Here is a 17,938-nt window from a genome sequence, read left to right as displayed (position 1 = left end):
CTACATAAAAAAAAACAATAAAAAGCATTCTATAGTTTTTTCTTCTCCAAATGCGCAAATCTTTCTAATTCTAAAGGGAATTTACACCCTAAAGGGAATTTTACACCCTCTAAATTAAAGGGAATTTAATTAAAGGAAAATTAAAGGGAATTTACACCCTATAATTTCACTTATCACATCAGACTTCGGAATTCTTATTTAGCGGAAAAAATACTTGTCCACGAAACGATCCGAGATAGAGCCACTGGCCATGATTATTAAACGTAAACTGGCTGGGATGAGTCTTTTTCACAGAAAAACCAAGAAAAACGGCCTATAGTTTTTTTTTCTAAAAAAAAAAAGAACTTTCAACCTGTATTTCGAAGTTTCGAAAATTATACAATCACCATTTCTCTGTCCATCAGAACGGCTAGTAATAAGAGATTCTTTTTCACACCAAGCCTGATTAAACCTAGCTGAGATCAATGGGTAAAGAAACGCTAAGTAATCTGATGTTTATCCTTGGTGAAGACCCTTGTGAAACCGTTGAATCTCGATGCCATGGTTAGTATTTTTGACAAAATGAAACCTGGTCAATTTTTAGTGTTACAATAAAGTTGTAAATACTTTCCAACCTTCGTTTTACACGCATTCAACACGTACTTCTAAATTACTTTTTACTTTTATTAAATAAACAACTCTTTCAGATAAAGGTAAAGAGCGACATTCGAACTTTAAAAGAACAGAAGTTGCTCTGTATATGAGGGAGGGGTGAGGACTGGTCCCTTCTCAACCCAGCGGCCCCGTTCTTTATGCTAAAGTTTTCGAACCCCCAAACCCATCCCCTGAATATAGCCTTGTATACATGTACAGATATTTATTCCTTAAAGTATTAATAAATTTGGACTTACTAAAGCTAGAAAATGGGAGAATCACAGTAGTGGTAGCAAGAGTACTAGTAGTAGTAGTTTTAGGATTAGTAGTGGTATTAAACACTAGCAGCAGCAGTTGCATGAACACACTGCTTTTTGGTCAGTTTAACATCCCCCTAATCAAGCCCTGGATGCTTAAGCTTAATACAATTAGTCGTTGCTATGATATTGTCGATATGCCCTTTTGATAACTTGTATGTTCATAGTACGTTTTAATTTAAGTTCAACTTCCCCCTAAACACTTCCTGAAATTTTCATCGTGATATTCTCAGCATTACTAAAATTTGCAATAGAAGTAGTAGTTGTAATGACATTAGCAGAATAGTAGCATGCAAAAATTGCCTTTTGGACAATTGATATTCCCCTTTTAGCATCCCATGGAAGTTACAACTTTCTCGTGATGCCTTGGAAGTTTCAGCTTGATACGGTAAGCCGTTCCAAAGAAATTACTGATACGTCCTTTTGCCGATGTATATACACATAGTATGTTTTGATTTAGTACAACTTTTCCCTCAAAATTTCCTTAAATTATCACTTCAATATCCTCAGCCTTGGTAGTACTCGCTATAGAAGCAGTAGTTGTAGCAGCATAAGAAGTAGTAATATTATGGAGTAAATATTAACTTTTGGTTGAATGATCATCCACTTCATCATTTCCTCAAAGTTCCAAATTAATACACTCAGTCATTCCTGGGTTACGCCCTTTTGACAACCCGTATGCACATAAAGTGTTTTGATTTAGTTCAACACTCCCCTCAAAATACTCTGAAAGGCTCACTTGAACACCCTTCGTCTTTTTGGACACTAAAGGTCAAACATGCTCACTTCTCTCAATAACAAATACTATATGAAAACAATGGAAGAATTGTAAAACTTACAGCCCTTTGCCCTGAGGCCTTTTTGGCGTTGACATCCCCAGAAACTTTAATTGGATGTGCTTGAAGAATTATTGAGCGTGGGAGGGGGTCTGATTGCCATCCAATCACTTTTTGCTCTTAAAAAGGGCAACAAAGCTTTCAGTTTCCAACCGAATCAACTCCTTCCAAAGTTTTTACGAGAACTTCTTCTATACAATGTCCCTTGGTAAAAAAAAACCCAACAAGACATTGTGCCCACACCACTCTTTACTTAGGCATTGCTGCATTTCTTCAAACTACTTTTCTAGAGTTACGGTTACTATTAGTACAAGTCTTTCCTTTCAGTTGGTTATTTCGAACAGTTTGATGTGTCAATTCCGACAGAGAACTGAAAGAAATATTGCTCTTAAACAAATCTGTGAGTCGGCCACTTTAGGGGGATAACAGAGGTTACTCAGCCTCCCACCTTAGCTCAGAATGAAATGACGCCACTACAAACAACTAAGTTAGAAATAAAGTTTAACAGTATGTGACATTTATAACAAACATTTATTGAAAAATAAAGACTAAGAACATTTTAAAAAAGTTATATTTTTCGATACACTAGTTATAGAAAAAGTTCAATTGTCAAATTTTATTATTTGAGCGATTTCATTTTTATTCAAATTAAGACCTAGATTTTACCCAGTGTCAAAAATAATACAAAGATTTACGTTTTTTAAGCGTCCTTTTTAATAGACCTTGAAGACAAAAAAAGAGAAATAAAGCTATATGAGACATATTTCAATGTTACACTTCATTGCAAATCACCGCGCAAACTTCAGTGTGATTGCTCGAGAGCTAAACGTGACGAACCATGGACAAATACTGGTAACCTAATTTCTTATCAAAACAATATTTTCAAAATCGTCAAATCTAAAAACTTAAAAATAGCAGTGAAAACCAAAGAGCATGGGTAACTTATAAGAGTGGGAACTGGCACTAGTGTCCACAAAAAATCAATCAACACCATCTAGCGTTTGGTATTTCTTTGCATTTTTTCAGTGTAATAATAAGACTAATTAATTTAGTTCGTGTAATTGGTCAAATTAGTGCAGTAATGAGTATCTGGTTTTAGATCCTGATAGAAAAACGATTACAGTTTCGCCAAACTCTAGATGGCGTTGATGTTTTTTGCTGACACTAGCTCTAGTTTCTACTCTTATCAGTTACCCATACTCTTTGGTGAGTATAATTCTCCCTATACAACAGTAAAGATAACAAAAAGTTTACAACGTTACAGCCATCACGATTAAATGTTTTCTTAGTCAGGTGTTTGCTTCATACCATGTTTTCATCAAGTACTACCCGACCTTATGGTAAAATCAATATTTAAAGCTCAGGCAATTCAAGGAGATCCCTACCCAACTTAAAAAAAAACTTACCCAGTAGCTACTTCCCAGAATTTGATAGTTTTATCCCTCGAGGCAGAGAGAAGGAAATCTCCAGTCGGGACAAAGGTAATACTGCTTACATTATGATCGTGACCATGCAATGTCTTTATACAATCGTAGGTTGTGAAATCCCAAAGCTTGATGGATAGGTCCGCGCTACACGAAGCTACATAAAAAAAAAGAAGAATTAGCTTGTCAAACAAGGACCACAGTATGGGGAGCCGGACGCACCGCCACATTTTAAAACAGCTATAATTAAGAAAGGTATTCTGACTTTATTTCTCTAAATGTGTACACTAAAAATCTGCATAGCTAATAAAGCTAGAAATATAAAAATTACGCAAATCCATAATAGCTCGACTTGAAATAGAGTCATAGTTACATCATGCAAAGACCACAGGCCCAAGCTGTCACCGTTAACAAGCAAAGCGAGCGAAAGAGGGCAACAGAAAGTAAGGAAACTAAAGGCACAAGTTCATAATCACAGTGAGCAAACCAAGCAGACGGAATTGACAAAAAGCCCTCGAAGGAGAGGTTTTGCTTGACAAAGAAGCAAAACGAAAGCTCTTTTGCTAGTTTTTAATAATAATTGTTGGGGTTGTGGTTTTGTTGGCGCTGCTCAAGGATCATAATCTTTGCATTACCGCAGACAAGACCCCAGTATTTTTACCCTTAAATATACAAGAAACAGATTAAAAGGACGACCAACTAGTAAAAGTATGTAACCCCTAACCACCTGAAGATGAACGGTCTCGACTATTCATTGAACGATTGATAGCAAGTCAGTCTTTGTGATAAATATAGAAACATTTTCTTTTTTTTTAGTCTCAAATGCATATTACAAATCAATAAGTGGCAATTATCACAAGTATCTAAGCCATCCTCTCTGACAATGAAAGTGTTTAGAAGTCAAGCCCGTGCAGAATAGTTTTGGTACAATGAGAATTAGGCAAAAAAAATTTCATAAATAGGGAATGCTACTTCATGATAAAAAGGCATTTGGATAAATGGTATAGCCAAAATATTTTAGGCGTTTAAACTCTTTTCAAATAACGACAACTTTTGAGCATTTTCATGAATTATTGAAGCATGTGAATTTAATTTAACGAGGGAATACAATACTAAAGTTCTGTTATAAGAAAAAAAAAATACATATACATTCACGTAATAAATACCGATATAAAATTTTGCAATAAGTTGATTTTTGTTCATGTCAAATTTTGGTCATCAGATGATGGGCAAAAGAAAATTATACTGTAATATCACACAAGCAAAGCAAGTTTAAAGAACAAGCAAGCAAGCAAGATTCAAGAAAGAAAAGCCCCAAAAAAGGAACTAAAGAACCATGTGAAGAATAAAACAAGACAAATAAGACAAGAGACAAGAGGGTATTAAAATAAGACAAGAGGGTGAAAGGGAAGGATGGCCAAAAAACGACAAAGTGGGGTTTGGTTTATGAAAACAAAACGCTAAAAATAAGCATATCCAAAAATATCTATACAAAATTTGGCTAGATATAGAATTTTGCACATTAAGATGGTTAAAAGGATAATAAGAGGTTAATAAAAGGTTAAAAGGTTACAATGGTTCATATTGTAAATTTGCTCAAAAGAACGTTGATAGAAAATGGATAATGCGAAAGAAGAGTAATAGAAGTGCCGGAAGAAAAAACGAAACAATAACATCATTCCTGGTGAACTAAAGAGCATCACCCTATTAGCACTAAGTTATTAATTTCTCACCAGAGTACCGGTGAAAAATTGATAGGAAGAGGAAATGGTTGCAGGGACTAAATAGAAACCGAGATTAATGTAATATCAAAATAAATTACCAAGCAGTTTCCCTGGTTGGTCAAATGCAACGTCATGTACGCTGTCTATATGACCTTTTAGAGTCAGAAATAGCTCTCATTTTTTCATTAATTTTAATTAAAGGCTGAAGTTTCTGGGAATCAAACATAATCGATTTGATTTTCTGAAAGTAATTTTCTGTCAGTCTCCCTAATGTATGCTAGTTTTTCGTTTTTGTTTTTTTTAAGTAAGAAAATATTTTCCTTTTAGCAAATGTGGTTCTTTGTCTTACGACCAACAAATAATAGAAAAAATATATCTGATTATTTTGGTATGATTATTTGGTATGAGAAAAAATTGATAGGAAGAGGAAATGGTTGCAGGCACAAAATAGAAACCGAGATCTATGTAATATTAAAATAAATTACCAAGCAGTTTCCCTGGTTGGTCAAATGCAACATCCTGTACGCTGTCTGTATGACCTTTTAGAGTCCTTTCAAATTCACCAGATTCATAGTCCCAAATTTTTATTGTTGCATCTTCGCTAGCAGACACAGCCACGCTAAACACTGGGTGAAAAGCCACCTTAAAAAAAATTAATAAGATTTTTATTAAAAAAGGCTGAAAAAAAGCAAATTAAAAAAACAGGAAGAGAGAGGGTGGTAAATACAAAATATGAAGGTTGCAAGATCAAGAGGCTTAAACAAAGCCTAACAGAGGCTTAAAAAACTGTCAAGTGAAAATAACTGTCAAATAGAATTCAATTCGGATTTAATTTAGCAATTACGAAACAAAATTTTGAGAATTTTCAAAAGGGGCCTAAAACTTAAAAAAAAATGCGATAATTCAAGATAAAAGGAGCATCATTAGAATCGTCACGGCCAAAAACCCTTGATCAGAGGTTTGCATTACCCCATCTTGAAAACCAAAAAATGTCAAATTTTAGCATAAATCGCGCTTATCTTATTTCCCCGCGGGGTTTTCTCATAAATGCGATCATGGAGACATAAATAATGATTTATCTTAAAGCTAATGTTTACATAATCGTACTTTCCATAAATTATTGCTGATAGCCCCACATGCCGTTTCTTTGCCAAGAAACAACAATTTTTACCCTGATAAGAGATAAAATTTCCACAGAGCCTAATTGACCTAATATTGTTGAAAGCTAAATATTTAACTTCTCATTTTCAGAGGAAATACTGCAAACGCTGTGGTGAATTTCACCACTAGAGCTTACATATCCGCTTTACCGCTGAATATGCATGAATTCCTACAAAAAATTAGTTCTCTCCTCTATTTGACTCTGCTTACACACCCAGATAGTTTCAAGACAATCAAAGAAAAAAACTTCTCCCCCTAAGGTCTTACATGCATAATTTTTAAACAGGTAAAATAAATGTCCCCTTTTTATTGGGGGGGGGGGGGCGTGCCATCAACCAAGTTTGTTTTTGGATTACAGTCCATGAGTCAAGGAAATTAATGATACCAGTAAAAAAAGGCCCTTCTAAGACCCACCCTCTTCCCGTAAACATTTGAGGTTCTCTTGTTCAAGAGAACGATCTCTTACGGTATCAAGCCGATAAAACAGCAAAGACTAAACATGCCCACCTCTTCTCCAAAAATCTATTTGTAAACAACAGTCAATTTGTATAATTTAGGGTTCTTGTCTCTGGCATTGCGTGGGACGTCACCTCCAGAGGCATATTTATTGGGTTTTGGTTATTGCAAGCAAAATGATTATCTCAAAATTTTGAGACGATGCCATTGAGGAAAGCAGGCGTACTATGCACCAGGAGGCGATAAAGGACACGATTATGAGACCTTTATACTCTTCAGTTTAATCGGTCTTCAAAACTGCACTAGAAATTTCAATGTCTAAAGGGGCCAGAACAAAATAAATAGGAGCCACATCACTCTTTACTAAGCCATCTGATTTTTCAAACATATTGAAAATCAACTGGGAGATCATTCACTTATTCGCCAATTAAATATATCGCTTCGACAGACTGAACAGATTACTGAAATACCACGCATCAACTAGCAACTCTTTTAAAAGTGCACAAGAAATTTCAATTTCTGAAGGGGTCGGAAAACAAAATAAACGGGAGACATATCGCTCTTTACTAAGCCACCTGATTTTTCAAATATATTGAAAATCAACCGGTGAACCATTTACTTATTCGCCAATTAACTATATCGATTCGACAAGCTGAACAGATTGCTTCAAATATCACGCATCAGCTAACAACTCTGTTGAAAGTGCACCAGAAATTTCAAGGTTCGAATGGGTTGGAAAAAAATGAATGGGAGGCATATCGCTCTTTACTAAGCCATCTGATTTTTTCCAATATATTGAAAATCAACTGGCGGATCCTTGATTTATTCGCTCATAAACTATATCGATTCGACAAGCTGAACAGATTGCTTCAAATATCATGCATCAACTAAAAACTCTAGCCTTTAGATTGTTTAGGTTGGGCCCTTATTTGCGATAATTTCATCTCGTCTCAAGTTCAACTTCTTTATTTATTCTAGTTTATGCTCATTTTAGGTTTCACTGATTCATACATAGTAGTTTCTTTGTGTCTAAAGTTTGACTTAATATATGACTTAATTTCTGTCTGATTTATGTTTTAATATCCCTCATTACTTTTCACTGAACAAATTTTTCTGGAAAACATCTTTTTTCAAATTAATTTAGAAAACGATAAGTAATAACTGAGTTGATGATCGAACTAATTGTGGGCCTAGTGTTCCAATGTTTTACTCACGTTTCTTTAACAGACAGGTATCTAGTGACAAGCAATTCTATCTCTATACTAGGAGACAGTGTACGTGGGTGGTATACATCGATTTTTCTTAGCCTCTGGGGAGAGCATGGAAGAGAAATGCTTCTAAAGCAGAGGTTTCCAATCATTTTTTTCTCGTAGACCACAAAACTTTGCTGGTTCCAGTGGATCCCTTAAGTTTCTAAGTTTCTACCACGTTCCCAAAACTCGACAAAAATGTGAAAATTAGATCTAACTATAGAAATTTTTATGCCGGCTGAGTTCCAACCATAAATTAACTTTTTTTTTAATAGCCATAAATTAACTTCTGTTTTTCGAAAAAGAAAACGAGAATTGGTCGGTTCATAAATTAATTGATTGTGCTGTGAGTTGATGTCAAAAAAGTAAAGTTGGCCAGCAAAAAAAAAAAAAGGATTCCATCCAACTTTGCTATTTGATATCTACTCATAGCACAGGAAACCAATCAATTCTCACTTATTCAAAGTGGTAAACATAGATATAGTATATTTCCTCGTATTGTATTTATTCAAATACCAAATAGTTACACTATTAATTATTATTGTTTCAAATAACACTGTAATGTTGTAGCAGTTGAAATATCATTAAAATTAAAGATAAATAACGTGAAGTAACTTCTACAATGACAATAACAAGATAGCCATAATTTTAACAGGAGGGATGAACTTGATGTACTTACAAAAATTATCAATGTTTAGTTTCAGTTTTGTTAGGCGTGCCGGGCAGGGTTGCCAAACTTGTACACTTTCGTAGTTTTTACACCTTTTTTTTAACTCATTGCACTTTTTCCCTCCACGGACAGGAAATGCCCTCTTTTTCCCAATTTCTAATTAAAATCACTCTTTTTTGCACTCTTTTACGAAATGATGATAAAAAAAGAGCTACCAAAATAAAAACTTATCTCTGCTGTCTCTATGATCTCTGCCTGTATCTTCCCCCAGCCCTCCAGTGGTCTTTCCAGCATCTTCAAAAACCATTGAAGACGAAGTAAATCAAATCGTAAATTAAATTAAAAAGTGGAGACATAGAATTCAAATTTAGTAAAAGAAGTCAAAAGCTGTTTGACACAATCACTCTTCTTGGAAATAGAAAATTGAGTATGCAGTAAGGTGATCGAGAAACAACGACCAAAACAAGCCTTTTCAAGTCTACTCTCCAATTGATAAAATTCGGCGAAGATTTTGGACCTAAGTGCCATTTTAAAATGCGAATGGCCCATCTCGGGTTGTGATAGCCATTTTTTTCTGAATTACATATATTAACATCCAGGGCCCAATAATTTGTTTTGGATGGGGCTCATACTATCAAAATGACAAAAAAGGGGGCACTATGAAAATATGGGGTAAAATTGCAGTTTAGGGACATCTTGCTATCTTGGAAAGAAGTTGAGTTAGGTGAATGACACATCCAGAAATGAATTGAGGGCCAAAAATATAACCTGGGAAGTTATTGAGTCAATATGTCTACGATCTTTTTATATCTTGGGCTTAGAGCGTTTGATGAGAACAAGCAAGAGCTGTTTGAATTCCTGTCTGAAACTTTATTGGAAAAGATTTTGCTCGATCTTTGGGCCAACCAAAGATCGGGATCCATTTGCTACGAGGAAAGAACTTGTGTTGTATTCTTAGCGAATGATCGGTACTTAAAATGTAAGTCCCTGTACATACGAAGAGGCGGATACACACATTGTCCTACATGTGAAGGTAGTCAGTGATAATGAGTACAAGCTTCTGATGGTTCAATCGGTAGACACAGATGTCCTCGTTTTGCTGGTTCGATTTTTTCACGATTTGAATGTCGAGGGATTGTGGATGTCCATTGGAGACGGTGCGAACCACAAGTTTATCCCAATACACAGCATCTCTGCGAAGCTTGGGACTTCCAAATTTAAAGCACCTCCAATGTTTCATGCCTTCCTCGGCTGCAACACCACTTCTTCATTTAGGAACGCTGGCCGTGTAACAGCCTGGAATTTATGGTATATCTATCCTGAGATATCGTCATCGATGACTAATGCAACCGAATGAGACAAAGACATTGACAAGGACACTGTTGTTGAGCTCGAAGGGTTTGTAATCCTTCTATATGACCGCACGAGTTGCAATGCTGTTGTCAATGAGGCTTGCAAAAACCTGTTTAGCCAAGACCGATTAGTGGACCAAATTCCTCAGAGAAGCACTCAGAGAAGCATATCTATAACACTTTTTTCGCCAAATTTGGAATTAGTTGGAATTAGCCAAAATTTGGAATTAGTTGCTTGGACGTGAGCCACTTAAACTTGATCCTTCAGAATGGAGGTGGAAATGAGACAAAGGTGGCAAATGGTATCCACATTGAAGTGATTTACCATTGGTGTCTTCTGCCTGCATGGATCTGATCAAGGGCAATTGTAAAAAAGGTTGCGTTCAAAATTGGGAATATTTAACAGCAAATCTGCCGTGCACCAACAGATGCAAATATAGCAGAAAAGTGTCGTGCTTAAAAAAGTTATTAATTTGTTGATCTCATTATTCAAATTATTTCCTGCCCAGTTTCAATCGATGAGATGCTTATCTTTTCTTAATATCTCCGTTTATACATAAAAATCAACTTAAAACATGAAAAAGTAAAATCAGTTTGATGGTAATAAAAACAGTGATTCATTCACCCAATTACTTTCTTGTGCAGTCGAAAAGTATTCGTAGCACGACGTTTTCGGCATATCCACAACGTTCTAAAATGAAAGTTTAACTCTTGGAATCAGTTTGTATAGTCCATGTCCAACTTCTTATTTTAAAAATGGACTCATGTTACTCGGCATATCCACAAAAATCCTGGAGCAGAATTTCAGTTCTTGGAGTCAGTTTGCTTAGTCGATGTCCGAGTTTTTTCTTTACGCATTCAAGAAACATCGGATTTCATCCCTATTATCGAAAGTAACTAGTAAGAAAGAATTACAGAGGGACTAAATTCTCCTACTAAATACATGTTGCTGATGTGCGTGTGTGGACAAGAGAAGCAAGTTTTGGGACCAAGTTGTTCTGAACTTGGAAAGAAATTGGTATCATGCTTGTCTTGAAGAAGGGATTTTTCTTTGGACAAATTATTTAAAAAGTTCAAAGGCACTGGCAGATACAGCATTTAGTAAATAGCAACCACACGAATCAAAGTGCTGCTTTTGCAACACACTTGTTGACAAAAAAGACCAAAGTCTCAAGCAAAACGTCACGTTAGTCAGGGAAAATAAATCAAAAGCCCGTAGTTTTAATTTTGGCTTAATTATTCATTGTAATTTCTGTTTGCTCAAGGTTTTATTTCTATATTCGAAGTAATTCCTGCTCGTTTGCATGTGAGGGCGTTTTTTCTTCATTTCTAAACTCAATCTATCCAATAATATTCACTGATGATAGTTTTATCCTTTTTCGAGACAGTCAATGAACAAAACCACGCGCGTCCCACATCCCACTTCCCTCCACGCATGTCCCTTGTCAGCTGAATTTTAAGCATTTAGTCACTTTAGACAACTTTTCCCAGTTGACGATCTCTTCAATTCGGGTGTGCAATAACGGATCTATGTTTGATTCAATGTCACATCCAGACCCAAGAAATCTTTTTATCTCAAATAGCGCTCTGAACCGTCAGTCCTTGTTATTTTTAGCCCGTTTCGAACAAGCGCCGTACAACTTCAACTGAAGCATACTCAAATTTCCATGTGGAATTGTAAACAGCCTACATTCTGGTAACTTGAAGGTGTAAGATCACGCAATTTCATTTTACGTCTTTCAAAATTATTTCGTGGACACCTAATTGTGTTTTTAGGATAAACTGCCAATTTTGGGTGGCTAGGGCGTTCCCATCGGTGTCTGTATGACTGGATTTAGAATCAGCATAGAAGTCAATGACATTCACTACCATGTCCAGGATTTTTAAGGGGGTCACAAAAGGATTTTTTCGGGGGTGAGGGAGGGGGGCTTGCAAAATAAAACATTATAAAGGCATCAGAAATTTGTTCATATTAATTTTTGTTCTGTTTTCCGAGTCAGGCAAACATTTCAGGGAGGCTCAACCCCCACCCCCCTACCTGGATACGGCCTTGATGATATTCCATTTTCCTGACGTACAGACTATCTGAGAATAACCCAACTTCGAGAATAAAAGGCAGAAGTACATTAGCCAAAAGCTAATAATCTACCGTCCAAACAATAATCTGTCCACTAGTAATCTGTTCCAAATTTATCGTATGACAAATTAATACCCCATTATCGATGACATTTTCCTATGAGTAACCTTTGCGAACCTTACCACATGGTAATCATAATCGTAAATAATTTTGTTGTTTATTTTTGCAATCGTAATCCCATTATCGATGACATTCGAAAGCAGCGATGGATGTTTTGAAAGAATATATGGCTAAGGGATGAAATGCTACCTTATGACGTATGGTATCGGATTCCCTAAGGGCTTCATAAATCTGGAAGATCCAAAATAACCCTCGGCAAGTTGACAGGGAGGGAGCCATGGTAGCGAGGACTTCGACAGGGTAGTTCTTATCAAAATCTCAAAACAGGCAGTCGTGGCGAACTATAGCTATTGCTGCTGTTCCCTTCCGCAGGAGGAACTAAGTCTAAGTAAGCAAGCTAATACACGATGCACAAGGCAAAAAAAGCTACCATTAGGTTCTATTATCAGACAGGCAACCGACTTTGTCCTGGTTTGTTGTCTCGCTCCCTGGTACATTTTTAAACGAAGTTGAATTATCCTACTGAATGTTAATAAGATGCAAGTTTTCTTTTGTTTTTGTATATCATTTGTATTTTTCTTCCCCTTTTTTTACCTGTTTGCTTATTTTAAGTTGATTGTTTTTTTTTTCTGGCTGATGAAGACTTCCTGACGTGAAACGAATCTGTTCGGATTTTTATTATTATTAGTGGAATTTTTTTTCTTTGATATTTTTCCATTATCTTAATGAAAATTATAGACGTTTGTCCAAATTTTTCGTTTTGTTCTCGACATTGAAGAGTAGTATGGCCAAAGAAATTATTTATGTTTCGAATCAAGGGGGTGTCTAACTTGGTCACCACAGAAAACTGCCAAAGCAAACCTACTTGCGACAGAAGAACAGAGAAAAATAAATATCAATAGTGAATGCAGTAACGCCGACTAAGTGAAGAGCGATGGGTTTCCCGTGTATTATTAGCACAAAAAAGATTCTATACAAAAAGGGAATACTCTGTTTAGCCCTAATATAATTCTTTCACCAAGCAATTGGTTTTAATTTATTTCTATAAAAACATCAACCAACCTTTGTTACAGGAGCTCTATGGCCAGATAGGCTATACCTTTCAGGAGGCCTTGGAATCCACTCAGAAGGACTTCTTTTCTCTCTAGTTGGAGCGCCACTAATGAACTCCTTTTCAGCTTCTGCCAACTTTGCTTCAAGCTCCATCACCTAAAGAAAAGATCGTATTAAAATACAAGATAATTGATTCGGGCTACTTGTTTAAATAGCTGGGTAGTAGTGTGGGGGGGGATGTAAGTCGGTACATCCATAAGAACATTTCGTCTGGGTCAGAAGAGGGGAGAGACCCTCGCAGGGGAGGGGGGGACTCGGGCTCGTTCTCTCGAAGTCTGCATGTTTTATTGCATGCGTGTTTTATTCATACAATTCTCCTATTTGCCAGCTTTTAAGCCTCCCCCCCTCTGACCGGACCAGTTCCTACGTACACACCTGACATCGTGTTCATCACGCTTAGGGTATATAAAATTTACGATTAAATCATAAGAATCATGAGATTTTTGTAATAGATGAGTATAATAGGTTTCAACCGGCCCTAAGATCACGCCAGTGGTCACTTCCGACCAGTCATTTATAGAGCTGCTCTTTCAACTATTTGAAACAAAATTAGTTAGAAAGTTAGAAAGTATGTCCCTAGTGGTTTTTTATTTACCGTTCGCATTTGTAAATGTGTATTTAAGGCACAAAAGGTACAACACCTCAACAAGATCGGGAAAAAGAAAAAAAATATTTGAGCACCTCTAGATCAAAGACTATAATATATAATTTTATTTACCATACTTTACATAAAATTGAAAATATTATTCAGCTACATACTGTAATTCTTAAACTTTTTCAGGGTTTCTACTGTTTTTTTCTCAAAAACTACAGAGGCAAGGGCAAAATACAATTGGTCCCTGAAAAACTGATTATCTAAAAATTCTCTAAAACTAATATGTAATCAAAATCAATACTTGATCACTACATAAGAGAATTTATATTTGGAGTCAAGACTAAAAAACTGCAAATATTCAGCCAACCAATAAAGGTGGGAAATCCGAGATTTTTCTATTCAACCCCCTGTCCCCACACATACAAACACGACTTAAATAAGGAAAATACGAAATATTTCTGCTAAAAGATTCATTTTTACTTTCCATTAAAAAAAAGAGAGAGCCGAAAACTTTTACGCGAAACAATAAGGACGTGGGAGTGGACCAAAAATTACACAAAGTGTCTTTTGCATGTGGCTTTTCTAACAACAAACAGGACAGTCTGAAGCCCCGCGGAAGATTAGAATGGTTTAAAGCAGTTTCAGCAACAAGAGCAAAAAAAACTCACTAAAGGTGTATGTAAGGGTGAATGAAGTCTTAAAAGCTTAAACAACAAATCCTTTATCAAAAGTGCATTTGAACCTTTCACTAGTCATTCTGACAACAACCATGTTTTCAAATCTTTGAGCCTTTAGCGTCAAAGCGTGTTACTGGCTTAGCTTAAGAGATGAAGATTTAATAGTGACAAATTATGAAACTTTTTTTTTAGATATAATTGGTCTTACAGTAGGTAGAAGAAACGCAATAAATTTATTTGGAGAAAATTTCTACCAAATTTTACTAATTAAATTTACTACCAATACAACTGTATATTCTATATTCTCAATCAAATAAGCAACCCCAAAAAAATAATAGACTATTTTTTTTTACCAAATTTCTTGTTAATTCAATTATGAACCAGCAATGAATATTCTTTTAGTTTTTTGCTTTTTTTATTGCTTCTCTTATGTATTATGACAGGATGGAATCTGAACGATGTGTGCAGTATGAGATAGCTCGTTCTGAAGAATCATAATTTCGAACCATTAAGTAAAACGAAGAATGACTATATATCTTTTGATATGAAAAGGATAAATCGACAAGAGGACACAAGTTTCCTACTGATTTTAGAGTTTTTCTAGTGGTGCATTAGAGCTTTGGATAATATCCTCCATTTTTGTCCAACGGTATATTTTGAACTGGTATTCCGTTAATTTCCAATATCTTATCACCAACTTGTAAAGACATCAAGTTCGGATTCTTATCAATTTCTTTTTTTACGGAGGGGGGGGGGGGGTATTATTTTATTTAAATTTTTTCTTATTTTTTTTGAAAAAGATATGATGAGAGAGAGCATTTTTTGTTTTTAATTGATTGAGTAATTGATTACGAGTGAAAGGGTTGTAGCCATCTGTTATCAGGCGCATTGTGCCTTCCCTGGGCGGTGGTTGTGATTCATTTTTATTGTATGAGTTTCGTAAATAAAACAGTTAATAGTAAATAGTAAGGGTTGGTGTATCGGTGGGGGCTAAAACCGGTAAATAATGTTTAATAGGACTATTTTGTTGCATTGTGTTCATGTGTATGTGTTGTTGTTTTTTGTATATAAGATAGGCTAGGTGGATAACATGAGCTGTTGTGTTTACATATTTATTTATAAGACATAAATCATAACATGAATTTGCAGCACAAGTCCTGAAGACTTTCTTTTGCTGCAATAATTTATTAATGGTGTCATTTTTATTTATGTTAATATTGTGGATAAAAATAAAACCTACCTACCTTTATGTATGCCATGATCGTTTATTTTAATTTATGTTCGTTTTAGGTTTCATTTTTTCTTTAATTGTAATTTCTGGTCGATTTGAATTGGAACTATTATGCAAGTTTGTTTCTACTGGTCTTTAGAGTCAAATGGCTCTTTAATATTCTTTGACAAATTTCTTTTTGAAATTCTGTTTTTGATTAATAACTGTTCGTTTTTTATTGTCAAAGCTTGTTATTAGTTAATATAAATAATATTTCTCCAGTCTTCACGTCTCCGGCTGCAAATTAAAATATTCGATTCTAATTTATTAGTTCTAATTAGTGTCTTTTGATTTAATAAGACACGATTTTTGGGCTTTAATAAGTTATGATGCCATACGCAATTCAATTAGTATTTAAAGTTACAAATGAACCATAAGATAAACACATTTTACACCAAACTAGGGAGAAAATACAAGCATTAACTTCATTTGAGGGCGGGGGGGATATAAATTTGTAAAAAAAAAACTGCGTAAAAAACATTTAGAATTATCTTAGAAATTAGAACAAAATCGTAAAAATTTCGTGATTACTGGAGTGCTATCCAGAAGATCCTTTGTATGAACCGGATTAATAGATATCTCACCTTTTTCTGTAATCTGATAACAGAGGTCCATTTTTTTTCAAGTAGTCCAGCGAATTTTTTCTCTTCGTCCCCTGGCATGTCTGCTTCGCGCTTAAAAACTTCATAACTTTCAGCATAACCACTGCTATATAAATATTCAGCTATTGCACGATTTCTGAAAAAAACACAATATTTACACATAAACATCATATAAAAACACAATTTTCAGACACTAGGGCTCCATCCCCCAAATGTTTCTTCTCCTATAATTACTTCTGCTAATTTGTTTTCCAGCTGCTTCTGAAAATGCAACTTCCGGAGCTTTACATTTGTGGTAATTTTGTTCTTAACTCTAGTGTTTGTTGGACAATGTGTACTTTTTTGTGGGGGAGGGGAAGAGGAGCGAGCACAGAGATAACCTTGGTACGAACCCTCTTCTAGGCATCATGAATCTGAGCACAAATATTTGCGAAGGTGTTCCAGGTTTTTATATTTGTTTTTTTTTTTTTTTTGCTGTTTTTTTTATTTAGACTATTAGGGCTCATATTCATTCCCGTGGCTGCAAAATTATTTTGCGTAAATTTTCACGTATTTTTTCACCTTTTCATTTTATGCTTTCATCGTTATGACAAGCCAATATGGTTTGACTTAGTTATTTTTTAGACATATATGCTGTTTTTTTTTTTATTTAGACTATTAGGGCTCATATTCATTCCCGTGGCTGCAAAATTATTTTGCGTAAATTTTCACGTATTTTTTCACCTTTTCATTTTATGCTTTCATCGTTATGACAAGCCAATATGGTTTGACTTAGTTATTTTTTAGACATATAGCGTTTGGTAGATTACTGTTATGCACAAAGAGGAAATAGGAATGAAAATTTAAAACGCATTTACTTGTTGGTTTGAAAAAAGGAAAAGGAAATGAAACTGATCCTTACCAGCTAAAAAGGGCAGCGAAAACACTAAGTCAATTAAAATGTGAAATTTAAAACTTGGGATTAAAAAATGAATGTTTGGTCAAACTTTTCGATGAACAGTGGTTTAATGATTAAGTTCTTATCAATATTTTAACTATAGAATTCCAGGTGGAGGAGAGGGGTATTATTCGTCAGTTCAGTTCACTCGGCTTTATTAAAACAAAATTACAACAGTCATAACATACATAATCTCTCGCCTCTATGCAAAAATGCATGCTGAGTCCCTTATCACCTCAAAACTAATTACGCACTATGGCTCTCCCTCCACTTCTCTATACAACCATGGCCCCTACCAACAAAATCATCCTTACAAGTCCCCACCTTTTCACCCACGAGCAAACCACTCGAATTCCCACACACACACAAAAAAAAACTCAATAATGGCTAAAATCTCTTATCTATTTAAATTCTTTGATCAAGCGGTCTTCTTCTAGCGGTGCTGAGCTGTGAGTTTTGATATCAAAAAAAAAAGAGAAAGAAAATCATCATAATAACCAAGATTACTGAAAAGATCGAATGAAATGCAGATTGACATTTTAACATTATGCTGATATTAATTCCTAAAAGCTTCAGCACTCTTGTATTTATTAACGTTGCAAGGGAGAAAATGTACTTTGTTAGCCCTTCTACTACTCCTTGACATGCCCTGAAAGGTTCAACTTAATACATTCAGCCGTTCCTTAGATATTGCTGATAAGCTCTTTTGACAACCAGCGTGCAT

At 35.2% G+C, this 17,938-nt stretch overlaps 1 protein-coding gene across 2 annotated transcripts in view; it reads right to left on the bottom strand.

Annotated features, from left to right (window-relative positions):
- Positions 1 to 17,938, bottom strand: part of LOC136025987 (lissencephaly-1 homolog) — a 52,368-nt gene that overhangs the window by 15,151 nt on the left and 19,279 nt on the right. For both annotated transcript variants that reach the window (XM_065702125.1, XM_065702124.1), the window contains 4 exons: positions 16,260 to 16,413; positions 13,083 to 13,229; positions 5,420 to 5,576; positions 3,193 to 3,367 (listed from right to left, as the gene is read on the bottom strand). In XM_065702125.1, the coding sequence (XP_065558197.1) occupies positions 3,193 to 3,367; positions 5,420 to 5,576; positions 13,083 to 13,229; positions 16,260 to 16,413 (633 nt within the window). The remainder of the gene's footprint in view (positions 1 to 3,192; positions 3,368 to 5,419; positions 5,577 to 13,082; positions 13,230 to 16,259; positions 16,414 to 17,938) is intronic.

Source organism: Artemia franciscana, chromosome 4 (assembly GCF_032884065.1).
Source record: "Artemia franciscana chromosome 4, ASM3288406v1, whole genome shotgun sequence".
Classification (NCBI taxonomy): Eukaryota; Metazoa; Arthropoda; class Branchiopoda; order Anostraca; family Artemiidae; genus Artemia; species Artemia franciscana.
This window is presented reverse-complemented; position numbering and strand designations above follow the sequence as displayed.